At 46.0% G+C, this 12,091-nt stretch overlaps 1 protein-coding gene across 2 annotated transcripts in view; it reads left to right on the top strand.

The window, feature by feature from the left end:
* Positions 1–12,091, top strand: part of OBSCN (obscurin, cytoskeletal calmodulin and titin-interacting RhoGEF) — a 210,209-nt gene that overhangs the window by 163,129 nt on the left and 34,989 nt on the right. The window contains exons 86-91 of one of the 2 annotated variants that reach the window (XM_066627017.1): positions 7,521–7,633; positions 8,905–9,078; positions 9,265–9,338; positions 9,502–9,702; positions 10,273–10,333; positions 10,482–10,559. In XM_066627017.1, coding sequence (XP_066483114.1) covers positions 7,521–7,633; positions 8,905–9,078; positions 9,265–9,338; positions 9,502–9,702; positions 10,273–10,333; positions 10,482–10,559 — 701 coding nt within the window. Of the gene's footprint in view, positions 1–4,810; positions 4,902–7,520; positions 7,634–8,904; positions 9,079–9,264; positions 9,339–9,501; positions 9,703–10,272; positions 10,334–10,481; positions 10,560–12,091 lie in introns of those variants that run through there. The other variant, XM_066627014.1, reaches the window with a different exon arrangement.

Here is a 12,091-nt window from a genome sequence, read left to right as displayed (position 1 = left end):
ATAGAGAAATGTCCAGTATTCAGTGGGCAGCACCACACTTGGACTATAAGTCAATGTGCATTTACCTGAGAATAAGACCCAGTGAACGTAGTGGAATTTTCTTCTAAGCAAACATGCATAGGATTGCTCTGCCAATGCAGCCATGCAGCATAAGTTCTTGCCGCATAGTCATACAGCAAGAACAAGTAATTTGATGAATCATATGTACTTTATTTGACGTAGGAGTCTTGCTTGCATCCCAAGGGGTCAAGGCAGGGAGCGATGCCCTAGTCATAAAATTTGGCAAGCAGGGGAAATTAAAGGGGTGCTCCTGACTCCCACAACTCTGCCGCCCCCACATGATCATCCACAAGAGATTGGTCTGTGATCTGCTCCCTTGCCTTACACATGAGCAGTATTGACAGTGTGTTCAATACACTGTGTTCATGGTTGGCAACCTTCAGTCTCGAAAGACTATGGTATAAGCCTACAGCACCTGGTACTCCCAGGCGGTCTCCCATCCAAGTACTAGCCAGGCCTGACACTGCTTAGCTGACAAGATCAGACAAGATCGGGCATGTGCAGGGTAACAGTTGCTGTGTTCAACCTGTGAAATACAGGTTGAAACAAATTATTTGCGTGGGTCCAAGCACTCACTCAGATTTTAAAAAAAGCACTATAGCAAATCAAATTAAAAAACAAAGTTTCTTTGCTCCAGTGATTGAAAAACAGCCTTGCTGACCTTTTGACTCTAAGATAAGAGTCATTAAGAAGACAATCCATCAGCACTTCACTCAGCCCCTCCCTTCACCAGTGCAAAACCATCGCCTTTCTTTCACATGCTGGGGGAAGGGAGGGGTCTGCAGGAGAGAGAAGGATTGATGGATTGTTAGCCTGCTGCCCTCTCTCTCTCTCTCTCTCTCTCTCTCTCTCTGTCTCTCTCTCTCTCTCATTAAGGAGGCTGTTGTTAAAGGACTGTTCAGTTTTTAAAACTGATTTTAAAGGGATGCATTTTTCCCCTTCTCCAGGGATCAGCACATTCTTTCTCATTTGCAGGGGCCATTCGTGTTGAGTCAAATCTGTGTATAAAAAATCCGTGTATAAATAGGCTGGACCTGTAATTTTCAATCCCAGTTCAGGCGCTCACGTGCCTCTGTACCTGTTTGGGGCACAGTAGAATTGTTTGCTTCACCAGAGAATTGGTCTGTCTAATTTTGCTGTCATAAATTTAATATTGAAGTTCTGAGACATGTTTTTATTTGGGAAGTGAAACATTATATGAAAAATGTGCTCTTTTTTGCACTGCATTTTTTTAAAAATGCAGTTTCTGGATTGTAGAGAAGTATATACAGTATTCTAAAGTTTAAAAGTCTTTAGAAGGGCATGGAAAGTGATCCATGGAAATGGTAGCCCTGTGGTGCCACAGCCTGACCCTGTGGATGTTTACTCAGAATTAAGTCCCAGGTAAGTTCAGTGGGTTTGCTGCCAAGTAACTGTGTGTAGGATTTCAGCCTTAAGTGCAAAAGAAACATTTACCTATTTTCTGCTGTCAAATGTTGGAGAAACGTAACCATCGCACAACTCTTAACTCAGCCTATAGGTGACAATAAAAAAAAAAAAACTTGTGCAAGTGCCCTGTGCCAGCCTCCCAGTGTCACAAAAGTACCGTAAGGCACTTCCGCATCAGCGGGTGAATCAGGAGGCCGATGCAGGGCACTCTGGACGCCAAATGTGGGCCCAGCAGTGCTGGCAGAGGGTAAGTGTGCGCTGGCAGAGAGCTGCTGGCACAGGGGTCTGGGGAGGGCAGGGGGAGGTGTTGCAGAGGCATCCTGGGGCGGGGGGGAGAGCAGGTGGTAGACGGGCCTGTGGGTGGACTAGGCAACTTGGGGGAGGGGGAGCCAGGATCTGGTACTTAGGCCAGATCCAAACTCCCATCCCGAGTAGCCCGGCCTAGTGCTGGGCTGCTTGGATCTGGTGGCACAGATCTGAATAGCCCCATTTGGTCCACTGACGCATTACCCGTAGAAGGGGAGGCAATTTCCTTTGCCCCGGGTTGCACCGCCCCCAGCCCCAACCCTGCGCTGAATGCAGCACAGGCCAGCCAGCCTGCCTGTCCCAACTCCAGATAGGATTAGGCTGGCCCTGTCATAAGAACATTAAAAAAACCCCACTGAATCAGGGTAAAGGCCCATCTAGTCCAGCTTCCTGTATCTTACAATGGCCCACCAGATGCCAGAGCACATAAGACAAAAAGACACCTGCATCCTTTTGCCACTACCTTGCACCTGGAATTCTCAGGTAGCCTAAATGAAGTCCAGTTCTTCTTCTTACCGCTCCATAGTGCACAGTGTCCACCCAAGTGTTGAACTGCTGTCAATGTTGATGTCCGTCATCAGGCACTCTGTCATTGTTCATGGCCTTTTCTTTGATCATGTAGCTCTGATCCATGTACTTCTCAAGTGTTCATCCTTTGGCCAATCTATAGCTGCATTTCTATGTATTGAGGAGCCTTTTTCTGTTCAAAAATAATACTTCATACGTGTGAGTTGCTTATGTCTTGTTGAGTATGAAGCCCACTCTTATTTTTCTTTTAAGGCACGTCAAATATCCTCAGATTTTGATGAAGTGGTGGGTCTTATTCTTCCCTCACTCACACCTGCACAAATGCAAAGTCACCATTGAAGGCAATGACTTTACAGTGATGTACCCCTGTATGGTACATACCCCTGGGGGCTGGGGATAAGAATAGGCCCTCAGTTTGGCTGTACTTGTCGTAAGAGGTGACTAAACAGCCACCGGGTAGATGGGGCTCGTCAGCCTGGGAAGGCAGTTCATCTGAGAGAAGGAAAACTCTGATCCCAAACCTCCACTGCCTTGTGGCTACATCCAGTTATGGAAAAGGCTTCAGGAGTCAACCTCGAGGCAAAATCCGGAGCCGGAGTCCCTGAGGCAGTTCATGGCTGAACAGTCACATTCTGGCAACTCCTGCGACGCCGCTGGAACCAATCGTATTGGCCTCTGCCTTTCCATCGGACCATTTCAGTGACGTGGAGAGGGGGGATTTGCTGCTTGGGAAACAGCCTGTCCTCCATACCTACTTTACCCAGGCTTCGCGCACTGGAGAGGACACTCTGTTCCAGAACCACCATTCAGAGCGCGATACCAGAGTCTTCCGAGACTTAAGGATGCCAACATGACCACTGTATGATCACCCCCCCCCCCCGAAACAAACAAATGTATTCTGATTGGGCCTCTCTCGTAGAGAATAAGAACATAAGAAGAGCCCTGCTGGATCAGGCCGAAAGCTCATCTAGTCCAGCTTCCTATATCTCACAGTGGCCCACCAAATGCTTCAGTAAGCATCCAATCCCACCCCACTCCCTCCCCCTTCTATGCCCCCCCCCCTTGAACTGCATGTCAAACTGCCGAGTGGCAAATACAGAGCACTACCACTGCCAATACAGAAACCTGATGAACCTCCTGGGCACTTTCCCTCTCCTTCTGACTGTGCAAAAGCTGTTCCAGGTTCTTGGTCTTGCCCCCAATGTGCAGGCAAACCTTGGTGGAGCATCAGTTGCTCCCGGCTGAATGAATGTGCAAAAGGGCGCATAACCTTGTTGTTTGTGACCTGTGGACATTGACCCTGCTTGGCCTGTGGTTTTGGATACTGAAGTCACCTGGATCACTTGAATGTGCCACTCTTGGAATCAGGTGGACTTCATGGTCCAATTTGCTAGCTTCTTTCATTACCAGTAAGTGGGGACGATGGCTTTAAGAATCAGTAAGAAGATGTCTGAAGCAATAAACAGTGACACGGTAGAGCAGGGGTGTCCAAAGTTTTTGGCAGGAGGGCCACATCATCTCTCTGACACAGTGTCAGGGGCCGGGGGGGAAGAATTAATTTACATTTAACATTTGAATACATTTACATAAGTTTACATAAATGAATATATTAAGGATGAACTTATATGTATGAATGAAGGTCTTGCAATAGCTCAAGGCCTATAAAAGGCCTTGCACAAAGCAAGGCTGGCCTTTCCTTTGCTGCTGCTGTTACTACATCACAGACGTGAAACAGCAAGCAGTGGAGGGAGCCCTTGTCCCACAGCTCACCTGAGAGGTCAAACAGTTGCCCTCATGCTGAGAACAGTTGCGTCGGGCCAGTGCGGTCTCCAACGAATCTCCAGAGGGCCAGAGGCTCATTGGAGACTGGAGTATCCCTGAGGGCCGCATTGAGAGGCCTTGAGGGCCACATTTGGCCCCAGGGCCGGGGTTTGGGCACCCCTGCGGTAGAGCAAAGATGGCAGCTGTCCTGCCTTTGAATTACTCAGCAGCCCCTTCAGGATGCTGAGTCGCCCCCCATATCCTGTGATTAGAAGGTCCAAGAAATAAGGGAATGTTGGGGATTTTCACCACAAGTCCTTCCAAAGGCAGTTACTGTAATGCTCCAGTCTGGAATTTTTTTTCAGATGCATTTGTTGGTATTCAATCCTGTTCAGATACTACGGACGGTACATTGATGTCAATAAGACAGCTCCACAAGAACGAGTTAGACAGCAGCCTCGGTCCCTTTCCCCCAAATTGTGCCACTGCAGTTTGGAAGGATCCCATCTGGGGTGTTGGTCAGCACTGTACTTATTTAACTTGTTTTAACTTATTTAACAAAATATTTAACCTTGGCTTTCTCTGGATCTAGGCAATCTCCCAAAAAATAAAATAAAAAATAAAAAGAATGGGGTAGCAAAGTAGATATTGTTGCTAGTGCTGCAGCTTGTTTTTTCTCTGTATCATTCCCACATAGTCATCTGACCGGTTCTATTTTTGCTGCCAGCTGAACTACAAGAGAAAATTGAAAAATTGTCCAGCCGAAGCACAGCTCAGAAATACTTGACTGTTCAAGACGATGGTCAGACCCTTCCCACTTCCAGGTAACCTCCTTATGCAATTCAGAAACTTCAATATTGAATGTCCTACAATGGAAATATCCCATCGTTCAGTTCCCGTTTCAGATCTGGGAGCTTAAACAAAGCCTGATCTTCATGGTCAGAGGAACCTTCTGGCACTGACCTTCTAGGACTGTGCTACTTTGGGGGGAAGGGAACTATGTAATTGAATGCTCTCAAATATAAAAACTCCCAGCCTGTGAAAAGGTAGTGTGTTCAGAGGAATCATCTTACTTGGCCTTTCCTTGGTGGGCTAGTTGACTTTGTACAGACGAGGATGTGTGTTTTGTCCTTTAACACAGGTCCTTTTAATGTTTCCTTTTCCAGCCTGCACTATGAAATGATTCAGACTTAGGAGGTCCACCCCGAGATATTGTTCTGAAGATGTAGTTTTATTTATTATTCCTTTTAGGGCTTATAAACAGGTCAGAGATGTTGAACGAGCGTATGAGGAAAGGAATGAATGAGGTTTGAGCTGAAACTATTTGGTTTTTCACAAAGATTATTATCAAAGTCAAAATATTATCTTATTGGCAATTTTTTTTCCTTGTGAAAATGTCTGCTTACTCATTCAAGTTACTTTCATTTACCCCTTTTTAGTTGTTTTGCATGACATTTTTAAGTATCCACATTTAATTGGTGGTGATTTTATTTACCAATATCTGTGATTCTCACATCAAAGAGTCCTCTCATTCATTCTGTGATGGTTGATAGAAAAGAATCACACTTTCAACCTATTTAGGAGGGGAGAGAAAACACTGAAATGTGAATACCTTTAGAACAAATTCTATTGAAGAAAGGGCAGCTAAGGGTGCTAACCCTTTGTCTATCACTTCAGTGAAATTGGGTTAGTACGTAGAAAGGAATCTTTTAAATGGATACAACTCCACGTATCCAACCTTTTCTGCCCAACATTGCAGATACACAACAGGGGTCAAATGTTTATACCTGTGGGCTGCGCAAAAGTAGGTTAGACTTTCCCAGCCATAGTATTGTGGGCTGCTTTGAAGGTGATGATTGTCTTTCATAAATTCTGGGTGTGTTATGACTTTTCCTCTTGATTTAATGCTTAAGAACTCCCCAAGGCATGGATATAGCAGAATCGCTCAGGAGTGATGGGATGGATGTCATCGGGGATGCACGTGCCTACAAAACGATGGAGAGGAGTGGAGCAAGTAAGCCAATCTGTTTTATATTCCTTCTCAGGGTCAAGCTGACATCATTTTCTCAAGCATTTAACTACAAATTTGGGATGAAGTTTTGTTTCCAGGACTTAACATTTGAGACATTCCTGGGCCCTGGTTTCTTAGCTCTGCGTTCAGAGACTTTTGATCTGGCCATCAACCATTTTTTCTGTGGGGTCCAGGTGTTCAGTGAATGCATTCACTATCATGTGTATTGAGCAAAAGAAGAGGCCTCAATAAGGAGAAAAAGCCTTGGCGGGGTGTCTGTGGAATGAGAGTGGAGCAAGGCCTCCTTTTGTCAGCGATTTGTCAGGCTGCAGCCATAAAAATGTACTCTGAAAACCTTGTTCACTGTGAGTGTGCTGTGGCTGCACACCCCACAGCTAGAGTCATGTCTGGAGTCACCCTGTGAGTTCCTGAGTAAGCCATCAGGACCTCCTGCTCCAAACCCATCAGTGCACTGCAATAGTTCCCTAACCTGTGGGCTACACATGCCTCATAAAATCATCTGTGTAAGACAGGGACTTTTAAATTGTGAGGTGAAGTACTTCAAGGGGATATGAACTTTGAGGGAGGGATAGGACCCTGGGGCAAGTGGAGCCTTCCTCCTAAGCCAAGATGCAGGTTTCCCCAGCAGAGAATCTTTACTGATGGATGCTTGTTTGTCACATCACATCACAGGTTACAAGCCATGATGTGTATGTACAACCTCCTGATTTTAGAAATGGGCCATGTCAGAATGCCAGATGCAGGGGAGGGCACCAGGATGCAGGTCTCTTGTTATCTGGCGTGCTCCCTGGGGCATTTGGTGGGCCGCTGTGAGATACAGGAAGCTGGACTAGATGGGCCTATGGCCTGATCCAGCGGGGCTGTTCTTACGTTCTTATGTATACTTACTATGCAAACTACTACGTGAACACCTTTTGACTGAAAAGTGATACATAGTCTTAATAATGACAAGTGCTGTTTTTCTACGTATATTGTCTTTCTGCCTGGGCATCAACAAGCAAGGCAGTTGACAATATGTAGAGCAGGTGGCTGATGTTGGTTGGAGATCCCAGAAAGTAGAATGACTTTTCAAAAGGGATGCCAGAGCTCCAATGTTTGAGAAACACCCAGGAAGCACTAGCAGGTGGAGCAGCTGATAAAAGTTATGCAGAAGAGACCAGTGTCCAAGGGAACAGCAAGCTGGCTTCCACTTTGGAACTGACTTTAGCAGGTGCAAAGGGGTTTGTGGCTTTGTCTCTCTTTCCACCTGCTGTCTAGGGTCACAGACAACCTGGAAAAGGCTCCCTGGGGAAGAGTACATTTGAGCACAAATTCATTTTCTTCCATCAGTTCAATTCTTTTCTAAAGGTTCTTCTGGAAACAACAGACAGTGTTTCATGGCCACCTGATGCTCTTGTCTCCCCAGGCCCACCCTACATGCAGGTGACAATTGAGGATGTGCAGGTCCGATGCGGGGAGATTGCAAAGTTTTATGCTATTATTGAGGGAAACCCTCAGCCAATTGTTGCCTGGTTTAAGGTAGGTAGGAGACATTCCCCTGTAGGGGTTTCAATAAAGGAATAAATATACTGACTGGTAAATTAAACGTTGGGCAAGAATGGCTCTTAAGAGAAGGGTCCACGTGGTCTCCTTTATGTGTTTGTGGGTAGAAAAAAATGCTGTTCCACAAATGTAGAGAGAAAAACGGCCTTGAGGATACGGTTTCTATTTTACAGCAGGCTATTTTTAAGCATCAAAAGTCACAAAGAAGGTGTAGTGGAAGCTGGAGGATCACAGCCAGGCCTTAATCTGAACCAACTGAGTGCTAGAAGCAGGGCCTCTGAGAGGAATTTTATCAGGGGGTACAAAAAATTGGGGGGGCCCTTTTGCAAAGGGGGGTGAAACAGAGCAGGGGAGGGTGGTGACGGGTGAGCAGAATAAGGGCAGGGAGGGACAAAGCAGGGTGAGGGGAGGGTAGAGACAGCTGGAAAAGTCTTTGGAGCCCAGGTCTCCCCACCCAGGTGGCATCAGCAGTGTCCCCAGCATCCCCAGTCATGGTAACGTCCCCAGCATCCTGTACGGGCAACAAATCTGAGTAGAGAGAAAAATGTCAGATCCCAGGAGATTTCTGGGCCCCCTCCTTTGGCTCCTGGGCCCCCCTTTTGACCCTGGGCCCAGGTACAAATTACACCCTTTACCCCCCTCTCCTAGGCCCTGGCTAGAAGTGCTGTTGTGTGTCAAGGATCTGCTCTGGATTGTCAGAAGTCTAAAGGAAATAACCTATGAGCAGGTGTGCCTGTCTGCTCATAGCCATGTTTGGTGTAAATGTGGGTGGGCAGATTCAAGATGTGTGGCTCTTATGTACCAGTGACTTGGGGGTAAAGGGCTTCCATGCCAGGGGTCAATTTCCTTGGGGCAGGAGTGAACCCCCAGAGGGGTGGAGGCGCAGATAGATTGGCCAGACCAGGCACTAGACAAGGACCCACTCAGTCAGGCTGACCCCTGAACCCTCAGTCCTTTGGGCAGTGGTAGTGCTCAGTGAGGCATCAGCGCAGGTGGGGGTGCCCTGGGTAGGCCTAGTGTGGGACCTGGTGCCAAGCTCCCAGTAACCTTGTACTGGTCCCCAGCACCTCTTTGTTTTAAAAATTTAAAGCTACCATGTCTGCACCGCAGAGAGGCATACGTAGTCAGTGCTGTTTACACAGCTTTGCCATGAACATGTTAAATACGGCACTCCACTTGCTGGTCTCATTGCATTTATTGTACAACATTCTGCAGATCAACTGAGTTACATACTCTCATCCTTCTAGGGTATTTCCTTGCTGACAGATAGCAAAACAGTTCGTCAGTTCAGTGAAGACACAAGATACGCTCTGATTCTGTACAATACTAGACCAGAAGATGGTGGTGTCTATACCTGCATGGCTAAAAATACAGAAGGAGAAGTCTTATGCAAAGCTGAACTAGTGGTGCAAGAAGGTAATGCTTTCGATATGTTTCTCTTTTTGACACGCACACACATGCATGCATGCACAAGAGCTATTGTGATGGCAGCTACCTAGAATGTGCGCGGAAGGGGAGACACAGGTGCATTTATGGGGCAAGAACAGGATCATGCAAAGAGGCCTAGAATTTTACTTTGTTGTTGTTTGACTGATTTAGACAAGAAGAGCCAAGAAGCAAAGAAACAGAGCTCAAGAAGAAAACTACATTCCTTCTATGAGGTTAAGCAGGAAATAGGGAGGTAAAAGCCTTCTTTCCATCTCATTTTCCACCACAGTCATAATTTCTGTTGTGCTGAAGCTTGGGAATTTTTTGAACAGGGAAGTTTTTGTTTTGTTCTGTAGTGCATTGAACATTTTAATCAATCACTTCTTAAACTTGTGTATTTTAAAAATTCTTCCCAGGGGTTCCTTTGGCTTTGTCAAGAGAGTTGTCCACAAAGACAACCGGGTGCCCTATGCAGCCAAATTCATCCCCCTGCGAAGCAAAATCAGGGATCGAGCCTATCAGGAGAGGGATATTCTCGTCACGCTGTCCCATGACAGGATCACCCAGCTCCTGGATCAGTTTGAAACTCGGAAAACCTTAATCCTTATCTTGGAACTGTATCCTTTTTCTAATAGCTTTGTGTTGTTTGTAGATTGGGTCAGCACAGAACTGATACTATTGTGCAGCCCGGCCAAAAGGGATGGAACTGACTGGTTTGTTTCTTAGAAGATTTTTTCAATTTAATTTATAAGAAGGTGCTTTATAGACATGTTCTGTGAGTCAAAAGGCCATGGTGGTTTCTTGGCAAAAGGCAGATAAGAATTGCCAAATATCCCTGAGTCCAGAGTGCTGGACTGGAAATGGCAAGAACAGGTTTCTTACACTCCAAACACAGTTTCTCTGCCAAAGCAGGCCAGCCTCCCCAACATCCCCAGCAGTCACATGGGGTGGCCCTTGCCCTCCAAAGGAGATGGCTGAGGGAAGCAGGTTCAGTGGGCAATCCAGGATAATGAGGTACGCTCAGTGGGAGGCTTAAAACCTGAACTCCTGTACCTGCTTCCCAGAGTGGCCTCTTCTCCTTGCATCTTACCAGATCACAGGCAGCTGCAACCTTTGGAGGTATCCCAATGTCCTGGACTGATGCTGCTTCACACAAAAAAAGAACTCTGTGTTCCTTAATGCATTAGATGCTCCAATGAAGAGCTCTTGGACCACTTGTTCAAGAAGAATGTGGTGACTGAAGCAGAGGTGATCTTTTCTCTTTACTTTTTTTGGTGTGGGATTGAGGGAGACAGAACTTTGCCCTGTTTATAATACCTCTGAGATCAGAAATACACTTTGCAATGTGGTAGCACCTAAACAAATTCATTGAGAATATTTTTTTGGTCATTTTTAGGTCAAGCTATATATCAAACAACTTTTAGAAGGGATTGGATATCTCCACAATAACCAGATACTTCACTTGGACATTAAGGTAAGCTTTAAAGATGTTCAATTTTCTTCCCAAAAATTGTGAATTGTGAATTCACAGAATCATAGACACATGGAAGGCAACGTCAAGGCCATCTAGACCAACCCCTTGCTTGAAGCAGGAAAATTTCTCTAGACTCTAGTATTCCATGCTCTAGAGGATCCCCAAAAGGCTCTTTTCAAGCCTCTGCCTGAAGACTTCCAGCATGGGAGAGAACCAATTCCCTTGGTTCCAGTGATGAACTGCTGTTAAGAATTTCTTCCTGATGTTCAACCAGAATCTCCCTTCTTGTCACTCAAGCTCATTAGATCTAGTTCTACCCTCTGGTGCAGCAAAGAAAAACCTTTAGCCATCCACCACGTGGCAGCCCTTCAGGTGTCTGAGGAGTGCTGTCCTGCACCCTCTTCCTCCTCTCCAGGCCAAACATACCAAGTTCCCTCAATCTTTCCTCTTAGAACTTGTTTTCTAGACATCTGATCATCCTCATTGACCTTCTTTGAACCTACCCCAGTTTGGCTTCCTCTTTCTTAAAGTGTAGGGCCCAGAATTGGACACAATGCTCTAGATGGAGTCTGACCAGCATAGAGAAGTGCTTCCCAAACTCCTGCAAGGGAGTTGGGAGCACTGTTTGTGCAGGGGAGGGGCTATGGCAGCAACACAGTTGTCTCTGAAGGGCTCCCCAAGCCTCTGTAATGAAAAAAACCGGAAGTGCTTTCAAGCGACTTTTCTTTTTACAGTTTTCAAGGCTTGGGGAGCCCTGCAGAGGCATCTGAAGGGCTCCCTGCATGCCCCCCCAGACCAGAAGTCACTAAGATAAGGTGAAAACCACCCTCCCTCTGGCAGCAGTGTAATCCTGGGGATCGCCTTTGATCCAAAGGATCCAAAGGAGCCTTTGATGGGCACTCTCTATGTGCAATTGTCCAACCAAGTTGTGTTGTCAAGTCCATAAATTACTAGCTTGTTAATCAAGATGTCATGGGGAGCCTTGCTGTCTGTTTTACTGAAATCAAGATAAATTACATCCCAGCATTCCCACCATCCACTGAGCTAGTAAACTGATCCAAAGGGGAGATGAGATTTGTCTGGCAAGACTTATTTTTGACAAATCCATATTGGCTTCTGGTAATCACTGCACTGATAGTCAGATGTGTGAAGACTGACTGTTTTATAATTTGTTCTCGTATCTTTCTTGGTACTGAAGTCAGACAGACAGGTCTGTAATTTCCCAAGCCCTCCCCCCCCCCTTTTTTTGAAGATCAGGACAATATTCGACCATCTCCAGTCTTGAGACATCTCCCCCATCTTCCAGAACTTCTCAAAGATACAACAGACATTCTGAGAGTACATCAGCTAGTTCTTTTAGTAATCTGTAGTTCATCCAGTCCGAATGTCTTGAAATCAATTAGATAAGTTAGTAGTTTTTAACCAGCTCCCTGTCAATCCTGTTCTGCATACCCCATTCCCATTTACTCTACTGCAAACATTTCCCCCTTAATGAGCCAGCATAAATGTTTGCATGATCCCCCCCCCCCCGC

Source organism: Tiliqua scincoides, chromosome 5, assembly GCF_035046505.1.
Source record: "Tiliqua scincoides isolate rTilSci1 chromosome 5, rTilSci1.hap2, whole genome shotgun sequence".
NCBI classification, from domain to species: Eukaryota; Metazoa; Chordata; class Lepidosauria; order Squamata; family Scincidae; genus Tiliqua; species Tiliqua scincoides.
This window is presented reverse-complemented; position numbering and strand designations above follow the sequence as displayed.